We start from the raw sequence: 23,196 nt of genomic DNA, 5'->3' as shown, positions 1-23,196 counted from the left end.
GACTGGCTATGATTCTGGGCAAAAGTTCTCTCAGAATCCCAGTCACTTCTCTATGACTATAAGTTACAGATGCGTTGACAAGCTATATAATGACAGATACATTGGTGGAAGGATTTTTAATAATGATCATTTTTTATATAGTGCTTTAAAGTTTGCAAAGTGCTTTACAAATATCTTATTTGATCCTCACAATAATTTTAGGAGGTAGGTGCTATTATTATTATCATCCCCATTTTACAGATGAGGAACTGAGTATTAAATGACTTGCCCAGGGTCATACAGCTATTAAGTAATTAGTTCTTCCTGACTCCAAGTCCAGTACTCTATTCACTGGTTCATGTAACTTCACCAGTGAAATTACAAGTCCAGAAAAAAAAAAATGATGATTAGAGAGGTAATTCAAAGTGAGACTTGTAGAAGGCCTTGAATGCCAAGTAAAGGAATTTGTATTTTGTTCATTGAAGAGTTTTTCTATGTTGGAACCAGAGGAGTATTGTTACCTCAGAGTTGTTTTAATTTGCATTTCTCTAACCAATAGTGATTTAGAGCATTTTTTCATATAACTATAAATATCTTTAATTTCATTGTCTGAAAATTGTCTTCTCGTATCCTTTGACCATTTATCAATTGGGGAATGTATTCTTATAAATTTGACAGTTCTTTATTTTAGAAATGAGATCTTTATCAGAAATACTGGCTTTGTACTACCCTTTAAATCTTGTTTTTGTTGATTTTGTTTGCAAAATCTTTTTAATTTAATGTAATCAAAGTTGTTTATTTTACCTTTCAAAATGTTTTCTAGTTCTTCTTTGGTCATAAATTCCTCCCTTCACCAAAGATCTAATAGGTAAATTATTACTTGTTCCCCTGATTTGTTTATAGTATCCTTTATGCCCAAATCATTTTGATCTTATTTTGGTGTGAGGTGTGAGATGTAAGTCTATGCCAGTAAGGAGTAACATTGTTGAAGAGGAATCAGAAACAAATTAACATACCATATACCCAGGCTGGATTGGTAAGGGAGACCCTGGAGGCAGAGAAGTCAGCTAAGAGGCCATTGAGATAGTCTAGGTAAGAATTGGGCTATGTTTCTTCTATTATGATGTTTGATTCATATAGCAATTGTGCCAATTGATCAAAACTAGAAACCTTTTTTGACTACCTGGCCAAGGCAGAAAGTAACAGGTAGAAGAGCTTTTGGATGAGGGATTGACAGCCTAGTTTCTATGCTGTTACTTGCTGCTTTTCAAAGCACTTTCATACCAATTCTTTAAATTGACTTGAAGACCTTTGGGACCAACCAGATAACCTTTAATTCACCATCTCAGTTTCTCTTTTTTTCTCCCCACAGAATCTCAGAGTCCGGAGCATTGGAGGAACGGAATTTTTCACACGTTCAGCTACCAAGTTCAAGGGAGCCCTGGCTCAGAAATTCATGTTTGTGGATGGTGACCGAGCAATGTGTGGTTCCTACAGGTGAGTGATAATTCCTTCAATTCTTCGAGCCCGCTTCTCACAGAGCTAGTTTTTCAAAACTATAGAAGCGTGAGAGGGGATGTGAAGATTAGCATTGGGGGTGGGAGTGTCTGTTGACAAGGATCTTGGGCTGGGATAGATGAGTTCTCCCATGTCATAGTGACTCCTCCTTCCTCCTCCCCTTACTCCAGTTCTTTCAGCTTGAGCCCTGGCACCATGCTTTCATTGTACTTTTAATCTGGTCTTGCAACACTCCAGACATTCCTATCCTGGGAAAGTCTTAATTAAGGCATCCCTATTACTCAAAGTTGCTGATGTCTGAGCTCCTCCAGCCAAGCCTGGCTTATTGACACCATCTCCAGACATTGATTCTTATTTTGTGCTGATCCCACATCTTCTCAGGAGCCCACCTTCTGTCATCATCTGCACTCCATGTCTGGGAGATGGAGTATGGAAGCATGTACTCAGAGTTCTCCCAGATCAGTAAAGGTGTGGAAAAGGAGGAAGAAGTAGTTTTAGTTTCCTGGCCTCTTTGAGGAATGCCTCCCATTTGTATAGGGACTTATACTTTGAAAATACTTTCAACTATATGGCTAGATAATTCTTTCAGCAACCCTGTGAAAGAGGCAGGATTTGAACTTTATTGTCCCTGTTTGTCTGATGAGGGAACTGAGACCAGAGAAGTTACATTGACTTCCTGGACTCGAATACAATTGTCCTTTTCCAGGATTTTTGCTACACTGCATTTAGCTGTGTTTCTGCCATAGGCCAGGGATCCACTAAAGTCAGATTAGCCCTAGCCAGTTTTTACTGGAATGATCTGGAGCTCAGTAAGAAGAGCTGAGGTAGCCGGGCTATTAACTCACTTTTACAAACAGGATATCAACCCACACTAGTCTTGCCAGATCTAGTCAAATAGCCTTTGTGTTGACATCTTCCTCTACAAAGAACTGAGGAAACTATGATTATGAGCCAGTGACAGGATTTTTATATAAACAACAGCAAACACTGTGGTGAGGGAGCACAAGTCCTTATGGAGCTCCTAAAAAGACAAGCTTAAGTTCTTATTACATTGATTTTGCAGATAGAGGGGGACAACTTCTCCTCTGCCACACCCTACTGACCTTACTTTCCTCATAGGAAGTACATAAGCAATGTGATTCTGCCCAATTCTGCCCAAAAAAGTAGTTTTTGATGAACTAGCAAGACCTTTTCCATCCCTGGACTTTAGTTTCTTGATACTAAATGAGGGAATTTCAGTACAGTTCAGTACAGTACAGTTGAGTTTTTTTGTGGGGGGTGGGTAACAGTTTGAGGGTATCAAGGCAATTGGAGTTAAGTGACTTGTCCAGTGTTGCATCAGCAGTTCATGATAGATTTGGAATGAGAGGACTTAGGTTCAAATTTTGGCCCCATGTTCTCTCTTGGTCTCCATTTTCTAAATGAGGAGATTGAACTATTTCCACTTCAGCTTCAGCTATATATAGTCTTCATGCTTTTTGTCACACATGGTTTTCTGAGTCCAAGTCTTTGCCCTGACTGTCTTTTTATCTTGAATTCTCAGCTTCCCTGGCTTCCTTTAAGACTCACCTCTATCCTGGTCCTCCATTTCTTTCCCTTCCCTCTGAGATTACCTTCCACGTGCCCTGTATGTATCTTGCATGTATGTAGTTATTTGCACATTGTCACTTTTGTTAGAACATGAGCTTTTTGAGGAAGGGCCATGTTTTTGCACTTACTTTGTATCTCCAGGACTTAGCATAATGTTCAGCACTAGATGATTTTTAATATAGCTTTCTGTTCTAATAGTGTAAGATCTCAATACTAAAATAAATTTTAACTTTATTTTTCACCTAATATTAACTTATTTTACCTGAAAGTATAGCTTATTTGCAAGATGGTAACCCTACTAATAAGAGATTTTTCTTACCATGTCTAAGAGCTTGGACTATGTACTGACAAAGGGGTCTCCTGGAACATAGAGAAGGTAGGGAGAGGTGAAATAAAGAGGAATTACAGTGTATAACCATGTAGATATTTTTCACCAGATAACTAACTTTGTTTCCTTTCCATTCTAGCTTCACATGGTCAGCAGCCAGGACAGACCGGAATGTGATCTCTGTTCTCTCAGGTCAGGTAGTAGAAATGTTTGACAAGCAATTCCAAGAACTGTACCTCATGTCTCAAGGAGTCAGCCTTAAAACGGTTCCCATGGAGAAAGAGCCTGAGCCTGAACCTATCATCCTGCCCACAGTCATCCCATTGGCTCCATCAGGCACTGTCGCCAAGAAACTCATTAACCCTAAATATGCTCTGGTGAAGGCCAAGAGTGCAGATGAGATTGCTAAGGCCTCTTCTGAGAAGCAGGAGAGTGGAGCAGGCAAGAAATTTGATGGCAAGGGGAAAGTATTGTTGGGGAACCAGCTGGCAGAGCGGCCTAGTGACTTCCTAGAACAGCCCTTACCCATCCACCCAGGGCTGCTGAACATGGAGCGTGCCAACATGTTTGATTACCTGCCCACGTGGGTAGAGCCAGACCCCGAGCCTGGCAGTGACATACTGGGCTACATTAACATCATTGACCCCAATGTGTGGAATCCACAGCCCAGCCAGATGAACCGAATTAAGATCTGTGACTCTTCCTCTCAGGCTGTGGCCCAATACAAGCTGTTACAAAGGCGGCAGAGCCAGGAGGTAGCTGCTAGCCCTGTAGCTGCTGCACTTCCTGACCCTCCTGCAGCTGTGGAAGAGACAAAGGACCTGCCTGCTTCACCCCATGAAGAGCTCAGGCCAAAAGATGTTCCCACTCCAACAGGAAAAGACAGGGACCAGGGAATCTTTGCTGCCTTGGCTGAGAACAGCCATCTCCGGGATAGATGCGAGCAAGAGAACACAGAGATCAAGCCACCAGTCCCTAAGCCTAGGACAGTCCATGTCACAGACTTTCTCACCAAAGGCAATTCATATGATGGTGGCCTAGACTACCAGGGTGGGGCATCCCTGGAAGAGGAATCACTCCAGCAAGAAGGGCCATCAAATGATACTCCCTACAGACCTCATGAGAACTCTGGTCAAAACCCCACCACTGGGCACTGCAAGCTTCTCCGACAGCTGTCCATGCCCCAGGAGGGCCAGGACCTACCTTCTCCAGGGACTCCCAATGGGCTCAGTGTAGAAGAGGATGAGGATGATGATGATGACTATGTGACCATCAGTGATCAGGACAGTTTTTCAGGTGGCTCCACCAACAGTCGCCACAGACAATCTGCAGCATCCTCTATGTCAGATGAATACTTTGAGGTGAGGGACAACTTCGCCCAACTCCGGAGGCGCCACTCAGAGCACATGCCCAATGGGGCTAGTCATACACGACCACTATACAGGAAATTGAGTGACCCCCACATGAGCCGGGGAACATTCATGAGTCCTCTAAGGAGCTCCCAATGGCTGCAGAGCTCAGGGGTAGAGAATGAGTATGGCAGGAAGAAAAACAGCGGCAAAGAGGAAATTAAACATGTGTTGGGAAGGGGCCCCCAGCGTGACAGCAACAAGGCTTATACTAGCCCTGCAATCCAGGTAGGATGGCATCTTCAAGTGCATTAGGAAGGGGTCCTTCCCCTCAAAGTGCCCAGAATCTGAGTGCCAGTTTCCTCAGACCTTTCCTTCTTCACATCCTCAAGAAATGGCTGGTTGGGGGAGTTCTTATGTTTCCAAATGTTTAAGGCACAACACATTAAAACTGCCTTATCTTAAGTAAAACTATTTAAAAGGGGCTATTTTGGCTTCCAATTTTTTCATGATCTCCATTGGATAAGCTAGAATACTGAGGCTGAGAAGGGAAATGACCCACCCACAATCACACAGTAAACCATTTGCAGAGTCTTTTGTCCTGCCCACCTCCTAGGTCCTCCAACTCCATACCTTCCTAGCAGAGCTGCTGTATGAAAAGGGGATGGTGCCATACCTGGGTATAGTGCCCGACTAATCATGCCCGGCATAATGATGAGGATCATAGGCAGCATCTTTAGGTAACTGGCAAGGATGGAGCCTGCTTTGGCATGATTCAGGTTCCTGGCAGAAAGGGACCTCTGCACTATGACCTGGGGAAAAAAGTGGGAGGGAAAAGGATGTTTCGAGACAAACAATGACACAGAGGACTTGATCCTTGTGGAATTTTCACCCAGATCGAGGAAGAACATGGAGCTTTATTCTAAGATTCAGAAGTTTAGCCCCAGCCCCTCTTCCTCACATAAACATTATAAGCCATTGTCCTTAAGCTTTCAAAAGCACACTGCAGCCTCTGATTAATTGGCCACAGGGTAACTTCCTGGCACCCAGAGACCTCAGTATACATAAGAGTAAGCACTGTGCCATTACTTCTATGCTCAGAATAAATGGTGCTCTGGGACCTACTATTTCTGGCACACAAACAGACCACAACTTAAATATGCATATGGATGTTTCTCCCAAAGGAGCCCCTTAAGGAAGCTTAAGTTTGCCAACAGCCTTCAAGGCTTCTCAACAAAAACTCAGTTTTGTGACTTTATGGTGATTCCTTTATTTATTTATTTTACCTTAAATAACAGACACCTACCATAGTCTCTAGCTTTGGTCTCTAAAGGACTTTTTGTTCAGTCCTTAATTCCTCTTTAGAGGATATCTAAAGGCAATACATCCCCAGGGAAGATATCCCCAATAAAACTCTCCCTAGACTGGTTTTGCTCATATTCTGAACAAAGGCAGCACATTAGAATAAAAGAGCAAACTTTTCAAAAGTCTGGGGTGAAGGGTGATGCTCATTTGGATGTAAAATTTTGGTCTGTTTGTTAAACATCATCTTTTTGATGGGCAAAACTGAAAGAGCATCATTTGTAAGCCCCTTTAGGTTTTTCCAATTCTAATTTAGCACTCATCCTTCCTTAGGCTCAGTTCTTTGGGTCCAGTATTCATGAAGACCCAGCTTACTCCTTCAACTAAGGTACTGACACATTTTTCCTCAAGAACACTGGTCCCAAAGATCAGACCCAGCCCAATAGCCTTAAATCATCTAAGAGACAATTTCAGAAGACAACTTTGGGTTAATTAATACCCTAGAGAAATTGAGGGAAACTAAGGGAATCACCAAAAATGATACCCTGGGCCTTTGGAAAATGACAGGATTCCAGGTTGCTAGGGGGGTAAGTCTTGTCAGGGTCAGGTTTCAATTTACTAATAAGGAAGGATGCAGTCCTGGATGATTGTGATTGTTTGTTGACTGTATCTCAGAACTGTGTGTACATAAGGAAGCAAGTGAGAAGTGATGGCTGACATCTAAGGAAATGGTTCTCAAATTTTTTGGCTTCAGAATTTATACTCTTATAAATTATTAAGGATTTTATAGAATTTTGTCTTTGTTGGTCATACCTATTAGCATGTTACACTAATTGATAATTATTTAAAATTATTAATTTTAACAATATTAAACCAGCTATATGTTAACATAAATAAATATTTTATGAAAAATAACTATATTTTCCAAAATGAAAATATTTAGTAAGAAGAGTGGTATTGTTTTATGTATTTTTACATATCCCTTTCATCTCTAGATTAATAGAAGACAGCTGGGCTCTTATTTCCACTTTTGCAATTCAGTCTGTTGCAGTCTGTCATTTTAATTGAAGTTTATGAAGAAAATCTGGCCTCACACAGATACAGCATTAAAAAGGGGTTGGGGGGAGTAGTAGGCAAATAATGTCTTGATATTATTATGAGAATAGTTTGGGCTTCATGAACTCCCTGAAAGAATTTTGGAAACCCCTAGGGCTCCTGAGGCACACTTTGAGAATTGTTGGTCTAAGGCCTGTAGCAGTAGAAAGAAAAGCTAGGTTTAAATCCCTAGAATGCTACTTGCTAGTTATATAACCTTAGCGTCATTCCTCCAGAGCCTCAGTTTCCTTGTCAATAAAATGAAGTTGATAAGTAATGGCTAACATTTACAGAGTAAGGTTTACTAAATGCTTTTTATATATGATCTCATTTGACCCTCACAACAATTTTGTAAGGTAGGTGCTGTTATTATCCCCATCTCATTGTTGAGAACCTTGAGGCTGAGAAAGATTAAATGCCTTGTCCAAGAAATCCCCGAAATTAAGTATCTGAGGTAGAATTTGAGTCAGAGACTCCAAGGTTGGCCTTTCATCCACTATGCAGCACTACCTTCTCATGTGATCACATGAACTTACCTAAGAGTTGCAAGAAGAAATTTTAAAAAACATTCGTTAAAATACTACCTCAACAGTACGATATAGTGGAAAGAGTTCAAATCCCAGCTTGACTCCTTTACTTTTCTAAATCCCAATTGTCTGTAAAAGCCAACTATGTACCTACAAGGTTGGTGGTAGTGCATGATCCTTGGGTTATAAAGCAAGACTTTGAAGGGATCTTTCCCCATTTTATAAATAAGGAAATCAAGATTCAGAGAGGTCAGTTGACTTGCCCAAGGTCACACATACCCTAAGAAGAGAGTTATATGTCACAGAGAGAGGATTCAAATTCAAACTCTTGTGATTACTATTCAGTGACCTTTCCACTATCTCACACAGTTCAATGAGATAATATATGTAAAGTTGCTTGTAAGCTGCCATGAGTTACAATGTAAGCAATTACTATTATTACCCCAAGGGGCTAAGGTCAGGTGGAGAATCCAGTTGTCAGAAAATATACAGGAAGTGTCAACACACCTTCTGTTTTATGATTGTTTCCAGCCTGGTTGACTTGGAAAAATTAGAATGTTTGGAACATTAGGCATTTGCCCAGGTGTATGGGTGTACACGTCTCATCCAGGTGTTTACTCTCCTCTCCTTGCCTCCCAGGATACCAACGCCTCTTTGCCACTATATTGGCTTATGTCTCTTTCAGCCAAACTGTTGGCATGGTGTTCAATAACATCAGGCTGTGTGAAGGCTTATAGTCTGTCTGTCCCCTCTAACAAGGGGAACTAAGAAAAGGGAACTAAGAAAAATTGCAAAGTCCAACTCAGCTATACACACTAGATATAGTACTGACCTTTCCTCCAACTCAGTTTCTCCAAGCCAGTTCCCCTTCTGATGGTTTAATTTTTTTACTTGTACAATAAAGAAGTTGGACTAGACCAGGGTTTATTTATTTGGGGTCTGAACTTTAAAAAAAAAAAATTTGGTGGCTAGATTTCAATATCATCAGTTTCCTTTGTAATCTTCTGTATTTTATTTTTGGCATTTAAAAATACTGTTCTAACAAGTAGTGCATAGGTTTCACCAGGTTTCTGTCAGGACACAAAAGAAGTTAAGAGTCCCTGGATTAGATGATCTTGTCCAGCTCTGGAATTTTGGGATCTTCTGTTTTCTCTCCTTCAACACCTCACCTCTCCTCTCTCCTTCAGTTCTGAAGCCCAATATTGGGAGGAATAAATGAGCTATCCTAGACCTACCCAGATGAAGTCAGTCAGTCTACCCCCAAAGCCTTCAGATTTGCAGAGAGCCAGAATGTGTATCACTGGGTGGGCCCATCTATCTCTGAACTGGTCCTTGAGCTGGCCAGGTAGTCAAAATGCTGACTCATTTGGCCTCCATGGGAAAATCACCTGAATGACATTAAACTTAGGGAGGCCAGGTTGAGGGCAAGGATCTCAAGGCATATGACAAGATGAGACATGTTGTGAAATGAGTCAAGTGACCTCTAGGATTATCTTGAATCAGATTAAAAATCAGGCTGATCCCTCAACATCAATTGTTCATAACAACATTTTTTCATTTTGTAGACCTCACATTGACCACAAGAACCACTTTCCCTCTTGCTCCCTCTCCCACTCCTCCCAATTTGATTTCTGCCCCATGTAGGGAACTTTTTCTCCCCTAGTTATTGCTGTTGCCAGATCCAGTCATTGTTACATATTCAGGAAAAACTGAATGAAAGTAACCAATTGTGAAAATGGAGACAAAATATTAGAACAAGAAGGGACTTCAACATACATTTTATTCAATCTTATTACTTATTGAGAAACTGAAATATCCAAAGTTGCATAGCTACTTAGTGGCAGAGTTGCAAATATTACCTGTATCTCCTTCCTCCCAATCACCCCAACTCCATTTTATAGCTTTAAGAGATGGAGGTTAAGTAAATTAGCTGAGGCCATGGAGCTGAGAATCAGATTCCTAAAGTCAAAAACTCTTCAGCAGACTGTCAAGTTAAGATTTTTTTTTTTTTTGGAATTACTACATTTCAGTATAATCAGTTTCCTTTTTGAATTTATACATTCAAAAGTAACATTCTGAGAAGGGATCCACAGGCTTCACCAAACTCCTGCCAAAAATCCATGACCCAAAAAATATTAAGAACTCCAGCCTTAAATAGAAACAAAAAGCCCAGCCACTTTCCCCTGGTAGGAAAAATAACAACACTTAAAGTTTATAAAATGTTCTTCAAGGTGAACCTTTGAGGTAGTCGTACAAGTATTACTGCCTCCATTTTATGGAAAAGAAAACTGAGACTCCAATAAGTTTCACAACTTGCTAGCTCTTAAGTATGAGAAGTAAAACTGATCTGAGTGCTTTCCCACTGATCTCAGTCTTTTACATTGAAGGTAGTTTTCTAGCCTTTCCTGAATTTTCCTATAAACTTTCTCTCTGTCCTTACCCTATATTCCCTTCCTAGGGCCATCAGTTGTACCATTATGGAGATAAACGACCTGCTTCTGGGACCAGAGACAAAGGCAGCTTCCAGCAATCAGGAAAGAACCCAGAGCTTTCCAAATACCGACGGGATGGCATCCATGCAGCTGATGGCTTCCAGCACTCCACCAAAAAACCTGGGCCCACAACAGTGGGCTCACGCTATTGGCAGACCAAAGGTGGCCCCCCAGACAGCAGGAACCTGAGGACTGCTAGAACTCCGGGCAGCCCAGCTGAGAGTGGGAGCCGGGAAGAGTTGTCGACTCCATTTGGTATCCCCCTCTCCAAATTATCCCAGAATAAAATCCTCAGGAACAGGTCAAGTGGGGGCCAGTGGGCCTCTGCTGAGTCTCGGCGAAGGGCTCCGGGACCCACAAGCCACAAGGATTAAAAAGCAAGCCCATTGTCCCTCACCCTGCTCAGCCCAGAGCTGCTTGCTCCTTTCATTGGAGCCCTTGACACTAGACTGATAATGCAAGTATTCTTAAACCAATGCTGCTTGGACCTCGGATGGGGGAACTGCATTTGTTGTACATATGACATACGGGGCAGGAGGAGGGGATATGATGTTTACATTTACCTGATCAGTGCACCAATACCATGTGGCCATGATGGTTAAACCGAAGGTCATCCCAGTCCATGGAAGGTCTCCAGTGCGGGGGTCTCGGAACATGTGCATGGCATCAGCCCGGGGCAGGTGGCATGTTGTGTTAGGGATGGTCTTGTTTGGTATTGCCTGTAAGTAAGCTGCTTCCAACTGGTTATAACCCCCAATTTGGTCGAAAGCTGAAAGGGAAAATGGGAAATTGAGGGGGAAAGGAAAAAAAGAAGCAGTGGAGGGAGATATTGGCTAATTGGACTGGCTAATGTCTCCCCTCCCTCCTGCAACTGATTTCCTGGTGCAACAATTTTTAAGATTTTCCTACAACCTCATCATTTCCACACATATGTTTGGAAAGGAGTTGGGGAGTGAAAAAAAAAAGATAATTTCATGATTGTATTTTATTTTTATTTAAAGAGAACAAAATTATTAAAAGATAATTTTGCACATTGGAACTACTAGATTCCTGTTGTCGTAGAGGGATCTTGTTGGACTTGTTATTCCAACAATCCCAGAGTAAAGATTTCTTTACTCAGTTTTGTACTCTTAAAAAAACAAAATGTGTTTTTGTTCCAAACCAAGGATCCCGTGGTGAGGTCTAAAGTATTACACTTCTGGTCTAACAGTTCCATGCTGGGATCTTTGCATGATGTGGGGCCCCTGGCTTTGCTTTTTACTTAGAGAATTAGAGTTAGAAGCTAATCTGCCTTCTAGGGAAGAGCTCTGTCCTTTTATTTTGTGCACAAGGAGACTGAAGCTCAGTGGGGAAACAGCTTTCCTTCTTTTAAGATAATATGGAGCTAACTTGTGCAGTGGGTACAGTACCAGCCCTGGAGTCAGCCCTGAGTTCAAATATGATCCAAGGTACTTAGCTGCTGTGTGACCTTATATGAACCTCAATTGCCTTGCCAAAACAAAACAAAACAACCCAAACAAAAGGTGGTGTAGAGGACCAAGAATCAAGAGACCTGGGTTTTAAATCTGCCTCTAGTATTAACTAGTTGGCTAACTTTGGATGAGTCAGTGAGTTAGCATTTATTAAACACCTACTGAATGCCAAACACTGGAGATATAAAGAAAAGCTCCTCCATCACAAAAATGAGTTGTCATTTCACTTCTCTAGGCCCCAAAATAAAGGTTTGGAGCTAGATATTCTTTAAAATCTCCCAGCGCGAATTTATCCTATAATTCTATCTCCTGATTTGCTTTTCAATGTTTTTTTTTTTTTTTTTAGCATATACTGGGTCTATTCATTTAATGGGCAATGCTAAGACTTTTCCCGTGGGGAGATGATTTGTCCTATACCTTATTCAGTGATCATGGACACCTCTGGTACACAGGCCTTCATTGAAACCCCTTGTTTCAAAACTCCCTGCTCCCCATTCATTCCATCCTTCATTTTAGACCTTGAATATGCAGAAATGCTCTGGCACTCCTTAAAAATAGTGCAGGAAAACATGTCTTTGTCTCACCTGCCAGAAATCTGAATGCAGAACTAAATCTAGTTGTTGCCAAGGGGAGAAAAGATGGTCGCCATAGTGACTGACCACTTACTTTGTTCTGTATCCTCCATCCTAACCTTCCAAATTGTCTGGATCTGTCCTATCTGCCCTTCAATGGAGAAAGGAGGGAGACCAGTATGTCTGAAGCCTATCCTGACTTCAAAGAGCAAGTTAATTTCCCCTTGGGGTGAATAAGGGAATGGAGATGAAAGGAAATATTGACTACTACTGGCCAAAGTGCTTTGTCCTACATTCTTCAGGGAAAAAAATAGGTTTATTTCCTATAATTACCCTCATCCTATTCAGGTAGATATAAGTTCAGAGTTACCCCCCCAGTTGGGTTTCAGCTTTGAGAGGATGCTACCTCTAGGTAGTATCATATCTAAGATGCTATCAAGTGTCAGAATTATCCCCTTTTTGTGACCCTATCTCAGTGCCTGAGACAAAGTACTCAGTGCTGAAAGGGTGAACTTTATGGTAGCCAGGAAGTCAAAAACTGAGGCAAGAGACAAGCCCATAGGCTTGGGAAAGGATCAGGAAAAAGTCTACACTGGCTTCAGATTAAAACTCACCTTAGAAAAAGTTAATAACAAATAGGTTGTTTCACAAGGCTCTAACTTCTTGTCTCTTCCCCTAGTTCCTATGCCCTTCAATCTTTATACCTTCATCCCTGCCTGAAAAAGAGGGCAAGGAGGCAGGACTCAATAGCCTCAAAAAATTCATGCAACTTCCTATGACCTCCAACTTGAAGACCATTTTTTATATATTTTATAAACATGGATACAGGTAATTTATCTCTTCAAATGAGCAATGTCTCTCCCCATTCCAAGCAGTAGGTTACACACTTATTTCATTGCTGTTGCTTAATTAGGACAGAAACTCATAGAGGGAAGAAAACTTAGAATCAGCTAACCTCACCCCTTCATTTTACATAAAAGGAGACTGAATCCCAGAAGAGTGAAGTGATTTGATCAAGGTCACACAGGCCTATATAGTTAAGTAGGAGAGCTAGTATTAAAGACCAGGTCTTCTGACCTCAATGCAGTACGATGACTAAATGCAGTACTCTCCCCTTCACCATTCTTCAGATATCTTTGGGAATTTCCTTCAGAACCAGGTATGTCTGGGCCAAAAAAGGGGACCAGTTTTCATGTTTTTGTATTTATTTATTTTTTTTTTTAATCCCCAAATAGGATCCCTGGACACTCCTCCATGTAGCTTTTGGCTCTTTCTAAGAATCAGATCTTCCCTCTGAGCAAATCCAAAGATTTGCTGCCATGATGAATATTTCAACGAATGATCTTCAGGCTCTCAGAGTCATTGTAAGGTTGCCCATGAAATACAATTTAGATCTATAATAAACTTTGGACATTATCTGGCCTTAGAATCATAGAACCTTAGATATTAACTTGATTTATGTCTTCAATTTAGAGACAATAACAGAAGTTCCCTACCTAATGTTCTACAGTTAATAAGTAGCTGAGCCAAGATTTGAGAAGAAAAAAGGACCTCTGACTCCCCCTCCAATTTGCTATTGTTAATGATATTATTTCTGTTAGTGTCACAGTCTGCCATGTTTAAAACTCGGATGCTATATTTTATCTTTACTACTTACTCTCTTGACACATTCCCAATCACTCTCATTAATTCTATACCTCAAAATGTTCCATATATTTCCTTCTCCTCTCACCCATTTCCATTGCTAGAAGCCTAGATTATCATCATTATCAGAATTAGACTATCATCATGCTTCCCAGAAGGTAGCCTAATAGTTATTCCTAACTCCACTCACTTCATTACTCTCAACCAACTGAACCACTACCAGACCTCTTACTCATAAATCTGTTCACATTGCTTGGCACTCCACAATCTGATACCACCTTTTTTTTTTCCAGTCTTGTCTCATTCTGTGCACTCTACACTTTAGCCAAATTTGACTGTATGCCATCCATCCACACTTTCTTGCCCTCATGAATTGCTAACACTGTTCCCTGTAACTGAAATGTTTTTCTTCCCAAACTCAACATCCCTTTCAGAAATCACTTATTCTCATGCCTGTATCAGTAATCAGTAATGTGAAGAAGCTGACAAAAAAGGGGAATATGATTATGGTCTGCACTGTTGCTCCACATAAAAGAAATGTCACTGTATTCTACAAGGTTCATATGACACCTTGTCCCATTCTAAGGATAATGAAAACCTGGAGTACATCTAGAAGATAGCAGAAAATTAGAAACTATGCCATGCAAAGTTCAGTTAAAGGAACCAGGGAACCTTTAGTCATTGATGTGATGTGACTTGGCCAAGGTCATAAATTCACAGAATTTCCTCAGCAGCCAACTAGTCCAGCCCATGCCTGAAAAAAAATGCATTACAACCTACACAACTTCAAATCTCTGCTTGAAAACTTCCAATTAAAAGGAATTCATCACTTCTCAAGGCAGACTATGCTACCATTGGATAACCAATTGTTAGGAAATTTTCCTCTTATCCCTAACTTAAATTTGCTTTTGCTACTTCTACCCATTGCTCCTGCTTCTGCCATCTAGGGCCAAACTGCACAGGCCTATTTCTTCTCTTATGTGATAGCCCTTTAAATACTTGAAGGCAGTTTCAAAGGCTTCTCTTCTTGAGACTAAAGATTCCCAGTTCCTTCAATGAGTCTTCATATGGAATGGATTTAAGGTTCCTTGACAGCTAGTAAACTGAGCTAAGAATATCTGATGCTGAAGCCAGGGCTTCAAGAACACATTGCTTTTGTGGTTTTAGTATTTTTTGCAGCTAGGTGCTCAGTGGATAGAGTTCTGGGCCTGAAATCAGGAAAAGATGACTTCTAATCTTGCCTCAGATGCTAACTATTTGACTCTGGGCAAATTACTTAATCTCCCTTAATCTACCAAAGAAGTAAATGGCCAAACATGCCAGTATCTTAGCTAAGAAAATCCTGTGGACAGAACTGCATGCTGTGGTCCATGGGGTTATGAAGAATTGGACACGACTGAACAATATTTGCTAAAGGATCAGCACCATTATTTTATCACTCCACCCATGCTTCTCCAGAATTTCAAACTTGGAGCATCTGCTGGGGCATTGCATCTAATCTTTCCTCCTTTCCTCCATGGCTGCCTTCCTTAATAGTGCATATGAATGCCTCCCCACATTTAGTTAAGGGAATCCTTAACTAAAAATCCTTTGGAAAGTTCATCCGTCTAAAGACACAATCAAAACCTTACCTACATTATGAATTTCACCTCTCACCCTTATCTGGCATAATGAATGAGGGTTTCACTCCAAAGCATATTGTCTGAGAGAGGGCAAACAATGACCCTTGAGTCTGATTTTCCATTAACTCTTCAGAGTGAATCCAATCTCCAATCACCTTCCAGAGTTTGATTCTTTTTGAAAAACACCTATCAGTAATATGTTTGGACATGCATATTTGGAGAGACAACTCCTTGCTGGCAGTCTATTGAATACTCCCTGGTGGGAAGATAAGTGATCAAGAGTATAGGAGGTTAGAAATCAGGAATAAAGCACTATTCTTTCTTTCTACCCCACAAATAAGGCAGACTGAGATTTATAAATCAGCTAATAGTCTTCAAGTCTCAATGAAGGCCCATTAAAGCTCAGAGTATCCCTATCAATAAGATTCTATCTTCTGTCATTTGGTTAGTGCTGCAACAGCGGATCATGGGAACAATGGGAAGTGACTTTTCCCAGGTTCAGGATAAGCAAGTAGCCAGTCAAGACAGTTCCTCAGCTTCTAAATAAAAGTAAGTTTATTTTCTAAGAATTGAACCTGTTTTCTAGCTGGAGAAAACTACCCTCCCCTCACCCAGGTTTTCCTTACAAATAACAACTTATATTTATATAGCACTTAAAGTTTACAAAACATTTTTTTTCATAATAACCTTGTGAATTAGCTAGTCAGTATAGTTTTACTGTCACCCATTTTATAGATAAGGAAATTGAAGTTCAGAGAAATTAAGTGACTTGTTTGGGATTACACAGCTAGTAAACAATAGAGAAAGGTCAAGCCTGGATCTCCTGACTTTTCAACTGTGCTACAGTTTGGTAGTTGTGGTGCAAATTCCTTCAGTTCAGGCTACTACTATCATAAAAGAGATAATATTAAATTTAAATAATGGTGACTTGTGAGTTGAGGTTTATCAGCTAAGTTGAGCCAAGTGAGGATGGGTTGGGCAGCCATTCTCTCTCGGGAAAGAACATGTATGTTTGTGCTACAACCTTGTTGCCAGAGACAGTTGGAGCCAAACATCCTGGTACCTCTCAGATTGGTTTAACAGATAACCAGCTCCTCTCCCTAAGATCTCTATTGTTTGTAGCCTAAACCAGGCTAAATCTCATCCTATTCAAACCATCCCCCCTTGTCTCTACCTCTTTTTTTTTTTTTCATGTGAAGTGTTATTGTTTTTGAGGAATTTATTTTGTGTTAGTTTAAATAGGTGAAAAGTTCTGGTTGTTTTCTATTCTTAAAAGCACTATTTAAAATCCACCTCTTGCTGTACCTCATTGTACAACTTTGAACTACTCTCCAGTGTTGCTTCAGTCAAGTCTGGTAGCCAGAGGCAGAGCTAGAGCTGGGAAAACTGGCCAGGGACCAAGAAGCCTGGGAAGGAACTTGGAAAATGCTTTCTGCCGAATTGCTCACTCCTGTCCTCCCAGGACAGGAAGCCTTTGTTTTCCCACCCAACCCTTGCCAATGCTACAGATTTTGCATTCTCTGGATCATTTTTAAGAACTAGTGGCCATTCTTGTGGGCATGACCCCCCTCTTCACCTATTATCCTGTATTTATGATCCTAGTATCCCACACCTGGTATTTAAAGATACAGAAAAAAATTGTACTGCAGAGCCTAAGCCCAATAAAAGACTCCAAGTTGTAATGGGCCCTACCCTGAGCATGTGTGTCTGATTGCTGAGCATGGGGAACAAACAACTCAAATCAAGATGGGGTTGGGGGTAGGGGCAACTCCTTACCTTTGATTGTCAGGATGATTGCCCCAACTATCATAATCAGTGTCTGTAATGCATCAGTGTAGATCACAGCAGCCAGGCCACCTATGGGAAAAGGATAACAGTACTCAGGACTGACTGATTAAATAGAGACCTATGTCAACAAAGGACAGTTATTATGAATGAATGGATGAAACAATGATCCCGGCAATTAAGTTACTTTGGGGGCAGTGAGGGAAGTCTATGTATTACCCACATTCTCTCTTCCAAGTTGAAGAGTCATCCATGTTGCCTGTCTGACTCCTCATCTTGGCATCCACTACCTTTTATGCTCTCACCTGACTCTAAATACCACGGCTTTTGTTTTTCTTGACTTTCTGTCTCTCCCTTTCCCTATTCCCCAAATCCAATCAAACAGACTCATCATTCTTTGAACATGCCCCCTTTTTCCCTTCTTGGTATCTTTGCTCATATTATTCTATTCTCACATTGCTCTTATCTTAAAAACATCATGATAATCCTGTGAGTAAGGTATTATTGTTTTTATTTTTCCTGTTTTAGAGATGAGAAAGCTGGGTGACTCATTCATGATCATGCAGGTATAAATTATCAGAGGTGGCCAAAATTCAGAACCAATTGCTCCTGACTCCAAGTCCAACACTAAGTAAGAAAATGTATTGCACTTTTTGTATGGAACACCATATTTCTTTCAGACAGGGTTGAAAGTTTGTATAAACCTATATGCAAAGGATAGGAACCAAGTCTATGTTTTCCCTGTATCATCCTTCTAGTTGCACTAGGAATAGAGAAGTGGGAGTTTGGTGTTGGATGAAAGTCCATGATATAGAAAGAAAGGTTGCCTTGAAGCAGATCCACAATTTATTTCATTCCATCCCTTACCTGCAACAGTGTAAAGTGCTGTGATCACCAACACTAAGCCAGTAGACAGGTAAAAACTCCAGCCCAGACAGATGTGCACAAAGAGGGATCCTGCATACAAGTCAATCTGGAGGGAATACAAGGACAATAATCAATCAATTTGCATTTATTCAGCACCTGCTATGTGCTAGGCAATATGCCATGTTCTAAAGGATAAAAACAAAACCTGTCTATGAACTATCAAGGAGTTTACTGATGAGGAGTAAACTGAGGTTCTAAACCGAGATGGGTCAGTTCCTTTTCTCTCTCTCCTTCCTTCCCCAAAGTAACCAAGGGCAGGTTCGGCAGCAAAGGAATTTGCTACTTAATGCAGTATGGAAACAAAGTCTTTATTGATAGTAAAGGGATAGACAGGCATTTGGCCTTCAGGAAGACCCAAAATGCCTGAAAAGGGGAACGTCAGTTGATGGGCATTTGGCTGGTATATACCAAATGCAAAGATTTCATTTTTCAGCCTTCCTTATATACATACACGATGACTAGAGTCATCAAAACAATGTTTGCACAGAGATATTATCAAGAGGTTCTGGAGATATTTGTCAATAATACAAGAATTCTCTGTTGTTGTAAATAAGACAGGAATTTTCTTATTGTAAATAAGACAAAAATTCTCTATTGTTATCTCTTTTAGTCTCTCCCAAAAAAGGAATTTCCTGTTGGTATTTTTGATCTTAAGCTATCTCCTTTCCAAATCTCATCATTTACTAGCTAATGGAGAGACAACATAACAAACAGTTAACTATGTACAAACAAAATATGTATAGGATAAATTGACGGAAATCTCAGAGGGAGTGTCTTAAGATACTCAGGAATCATGTAACTACAAACAGAAACACATGTTTTCAGAGCTCAGAAGGCAAACTGAGGCAAAGGGACATGAAGACTAGAGCTACCCTCCTTTCAAACAGTGGGGAGAAAGTCTTGACTAACTTATATAATTTTAAAAATGAGAAGAAATAATAATAATAGCTAACAATTATTTAGCACTTTTAAGTTTTTTCAAAGTACTTTATAAATAATATCACATCATTTAATTCACCCTACAGCCCTATAATGTAGGTGATATATTATCCCCATTTTATGAATAGGAAACTGTGGTTTCATGAAAAGTTAAGCAACTTGCCATGGGCCACAAAACGAAGTTTTTAAGTAAGATTTAATCTCAGGTTCTTCCTGATTATACATTTTGCACTCCATTAGCTGGGGCTACCTATTTGCCCTTAATAAATAAATATTATTTTGAATTGTCACAAAGGAATAAACATGATACTGGGAAACAAGAAACCAGGGAAAGGAATACATTGTAATCCCGGACAATAAATCTACAAACATTTATTAAATGACTACAAAGTGTCAAGCACTGACTTGCCCTGGAGGAGTTTACATTGTATTCACATTCTATTCTGGGAAGGTCACTTCCCCTCTTGGGGCCTCAGTTTCCTCATCTGTAAAATGGAGTATTTGGACTAAATGATCTCCAAGGATCTTCCCAGGTCTAATAGTCTGATGATTCACTTGGTTCACTCTTGCACAGGATTTCCATTGCCCTACTTCTTCAGGAAGCCCTGAGAGGCAGAATTGTATAGAAGAGAGCAGACTGGATTTAAGTGTTCACAGATTCTTAGAACCTCAAAGGTGAAGGAACATCTGAGGTTATATAGGCAAAACTACATCTATAAGAATCCCTTCTGTTGTTCAGTCATTTTCAGTTGTGTCTGACACTTTGTGATTCCATTTGAAGTTTTCTTGTCAAAGATACTGGAGTGGCTTGCCATTTCCTTCTTCAGTTCATTTTACATATGGGGAAAATGAAATAAAAAGGATTAAGTGACTTGGCCAGGGTCACACATCTAGTAAGTGTCTGCGGCTATATTGGAACTCAGGAAGAGGAGTCTTGACTCCAGGCCCAGCTCTCTATGAACTATGGCATCACCTAGCTGCCCAAAAATTCCTTCTACAATATATCTAACTTGGTCATCTTATGATAACATGTCTAATAAAAATATCTAATAAGAGGCAACACACTCCTTCCTAAGGTAGACCCTTTTTAAAAAAAAAAAATATATATATATATATATATTTTTTAATAGTTTTTATTTATCAGATATATGCCTGGGTAATTTTACAACATTGACAATTGCCAAACCTTTTGTTCTAATTTTTCCTCTCCTTGCCCTCCCCCCCAGATGGCAGGTTGACCAAGACATGTTAAATATGTTAGAGTATAAATTAAATACAATATATGTATACATGTCCAAACAGTTGTTTTGCTGTATAAAAAGAATCAGACTTTGAAATAATGTAAAATTAGCCTGTGAAGGAAATCCAAAATGCAGGTGGGCAAAAATAGAGGGATTGGGAATTCTATGTAGTGGTTCACAATCATCTCCTAGAGTTCTTTGGCTGGGTGTAGCTGGTTCAGTTCATTACTGCTCTATTGGAATTGATTTGGTTCATCTCATTATTGAAAATGGCCACATCCGGCTAAGCTGCAGAATTACCACACAAAGGAGAAAATCCTGCAAGCAGCTAGAAAAAAACAATTTAAATACCAAGGTGCCACAATAAGGGTCACCCAAGATCTGGCTGCCTCCACATTAAAAGATAGAAGGGCCTGGAACCTGATATTCCGTAAGGCAAAAGATCAAGGACTGCAACCACGAATGAACTACCCAGCTAAGTTTAGCATCTTTTTCCATGGAAGAAGATGGTCATTCAATGAAACAGAGGAATTCTATATGTTTCTAAGAAAAAAACCAGACTTAAACAAAAAATTTGATCTACATCCACAAGACTGAAGAGAAACAGAAAAAGGTACACAGAACCCTTGAGAACTGTAACTCTGTTGTGGGTATATAAAAAATACTCAAGGATAATTTGATTTTACTGATATAAAAGAAAAAAAGGGGGGTGTGGTAAAGGGAAGGAGGTCGGTTCAGAAAAAGGGGAAGGAGTGATAAAAAGAGGGAAACTACATCCCAGGAAGAGACATAGAAAATACACCATATCTGAGGGAACTTAGTGAGGGGGAGAATCATTGTGTGAATCTTACTCTCATCAGAAGAGGCTCAAAGAGTAAATAATTAACATATTTGTTTTTCAGAGAATTTTCTCTCACCTCATTAAAAGGGGGGAGAGGAAAAGGGGAAAGGAAAAGGAGAATAAGTGAAGGGACTTGGAGGGAGGGGGGGAGGGATCCTAAAAAAAAAAAAAAAAAAAGAGGGAGGGTTGCGCGTCACAAGGGGGGTCTGTAAATTAAATATCGGGGAGGGGGATCAGGGGGGTCAAGGGAAAAAAGTATAATCTGGGGATAATACGATGGCAGGAAACACAGAATTAGTAATTTTAACTGTAAATGTAAATGGGATGAACGATCCCATCAAACGGAGACGGATAGCAGATTGGATCAAAAAGCAGAACCCTACAATATGTTGCCTACAGGAAACACACTTAAAGCAGGGAGATACATACAGAGTAAAGGTAAAAGGTTGGAACAGAGCCTATTATGCTTCAGGTAAAGCCAAAAAAGCAGAGGTAGCTATCCTTATCTCAGATCAAGCAAAAGCAGAAGTAGATCTCGTTTAAAAAGATAAGGAAGGAAACTATATCCTGCTGAAAGGTAGCATAAATAATGAAGCCATATCAATACTAAACATATATGCACCAAGTGGTATAGCATCTAACTTTCTAAAGGAAAAGTTAAGAGAACTGCAAGAAGAAATAGACAGTAAAACTATAATAGTGGGAGATCTCAACCTTGCACTCTCAGATTTAGACAAATCAAACCACAAAACAAACAAGAAAGAAATTAAAAAAGTAAATAGAACATTAGAAAAACTAGGTATGATAGACCTTTGGAGAAAACTGAATGGCAATAGGAAGGAATATACTTTCTTCTCAGCAGTTCATGGATCCTATACAAAAATTGACCATATATTAGGACATAAAGATCTCAAAATTAAATGTAGGAAGGCAGAAATAATAAATGCCTTCTTCTCAGATCACAATGCAATAAAAGCTACATTCAGTAAAAAGTTAGGGGTAAATAGACCAAAAAGTAATTGGAAACTGAATAATCTCATCTTAAAGAATGACTGGGTGAAAGAGCAAATTATAGAAACAATTAACAATTTCACCCAAGATAATGATAATGATGAGACATCATATCAAAATCTTTGGGATGCAGCTAAAGCAGTAATAAGGGGAAATTTTATATCTTTAGAGGCTTATTTGAAGAAAATTGAGAAAGAGAAGATTAACGAATTGGGCTTACAACTTAAAAGGCTAGAAAAAGACCAAATTATAAACCCCCAACCAAAAATTAAACTCGAAATACAAAAATTAAAAGGAGTAATCAATAAAATTGAAAGTAAAAAAACTATTGAATTAATAAATAAAACCAAGAGTTGGTTTTATGAAAAAGCCAATAAAATAGATAAACCTTTGGTAAATTTGATCAAAAAAAAGAAAGAGGAAAATCAAATTGATAGTCTTACAAATGAAAAGGGGGATCTTTCCACCAATGAAGAGGAAATTAGAGAAATAATAAGGAGTTACTTTGCCCAACTTTATGCCAATAAATTTGATAACTTAAGTGAAATGGATGACTTTCTCCAAAAATATAGGCTCCCTAGATTAACAGAGGAGGAGATAAATTGCTTAAATAGTCCCATTTCAGAAAAAGAAATAGAACAAGCTATTAATCAACTCCCCAGGAAAAAATCCCCAGGGCCAGATGGATTCACATGTGAATTCTACCAAACATTTAAAGAACAATTAGCCCCAATGTTATATAAATTATTTGAAAAAATAGGGGATGAAGGAGTCCTACCAAACTCCTTTTATGACACAGACATGGTACTGATACCTAAACCTGGTAGATCGAAAACTGAGAAAGAAAATTATAGACCAATCTCCTTAATGAATATTGATGCTAAAATCTTAAATAAGATATTAGCAAAAAGACTTCAGAAAATCATCTCCAAGATAATACACTATGATCAAGTAGGATTTAT

General features: G+C 39.6%; 2 protein-coding genes and 1 long non-coding RNA gene across 4 annotated transcripts in view; 2 read left to right on the top strand and 1 right to left on the bottom strand.

Moving 5' to 3' along the window:
- The window catches only part of FAM83G (family with sequence similarity 83 member G), a 56,282-nt gene extending 45,583 nt beyond the window's left edge, over positions 1-10,699 (top strand). Inside the window, exons 3-5 of one of the 2 annotated variants that reach the window (XM_074281707.1) lie at positions 1,352-1,476; positions 3,555-4,776; positions 10,147-10,699. In XM_074281707.1, the coding sequence (XP_074137808.1) occupies positions 1,352-1,476; positions 3,555-4,776; positions 10,147-10,554 (1,755 nt within the window). In that variant the 3' untranslated portion in view covers positions 10,555-10,699. Of the gene's footprint in view, positions 1-1,351; positions 1,477-3,554; positions 5,053-10,146 lie in introns of both variants that reach the window. The other variant, XM_074281705.1, reaches the window with a different exon arrangement.
- Positions 1-23,196, bottom strand: part of SLC5A10 (solute carrier family 5 member 10) — a 183,773-nt gene that overhangs the window by 92,054 nt on the left and 68,523 nt on the right. Inside the window, exons 6-9 of the mRNA XM_074281708.1 lie at positions 18,143-18,248; positions 17,267-17,347; positions 10,744-10,949; positions 5,441-5,576 (exon numbers count right to left, since the gene is read on the bottom strand). Of these exons, the coding sequence (XP_074137809.1) occupies positions 5,441-5,576; positions 10,744-10,949; positions 17,267-17,347; positions 18,143-18,248 (529 nt within the window). The remainder of the gene's footprint in view (positions 1-5,440; positions 5,577-10,743; positions 10,950-17,266; positions 17,348-18,142; positions 18,249-23,196) is intronic.
- On the top strand, positions 12,363-13,640 carry LOC141550754 (uncharacterized). The gene is made up of 2 exons (XR_012484680.1): positions 12,363-12,572; positions 13,460-13,640. It is a non-coding gene; the product is annotated as an uncharacterized LOC141550754 (long non-coding RNA).

This window comes from Sminthopsis crassicaudata, chromosome 1 (assembly GCF_048593235.1).
Source record: "Sminthopsis crassicaudata isolate SCR6 chromosome 1, ASM4859323v1, whole genome shotgun sequence".
Classification (NCBI taxonomy): domain Eukaryota; kingdom Metazoa; phylum Chordata; class Mammalia; order Dasyuromorphia; family Dasyuridae; genus Sminthopsis; species Sminthopsis crassicaudata.
This window is presented reverse-complemented; position numbering and strand designations above follow the sequence as displayed.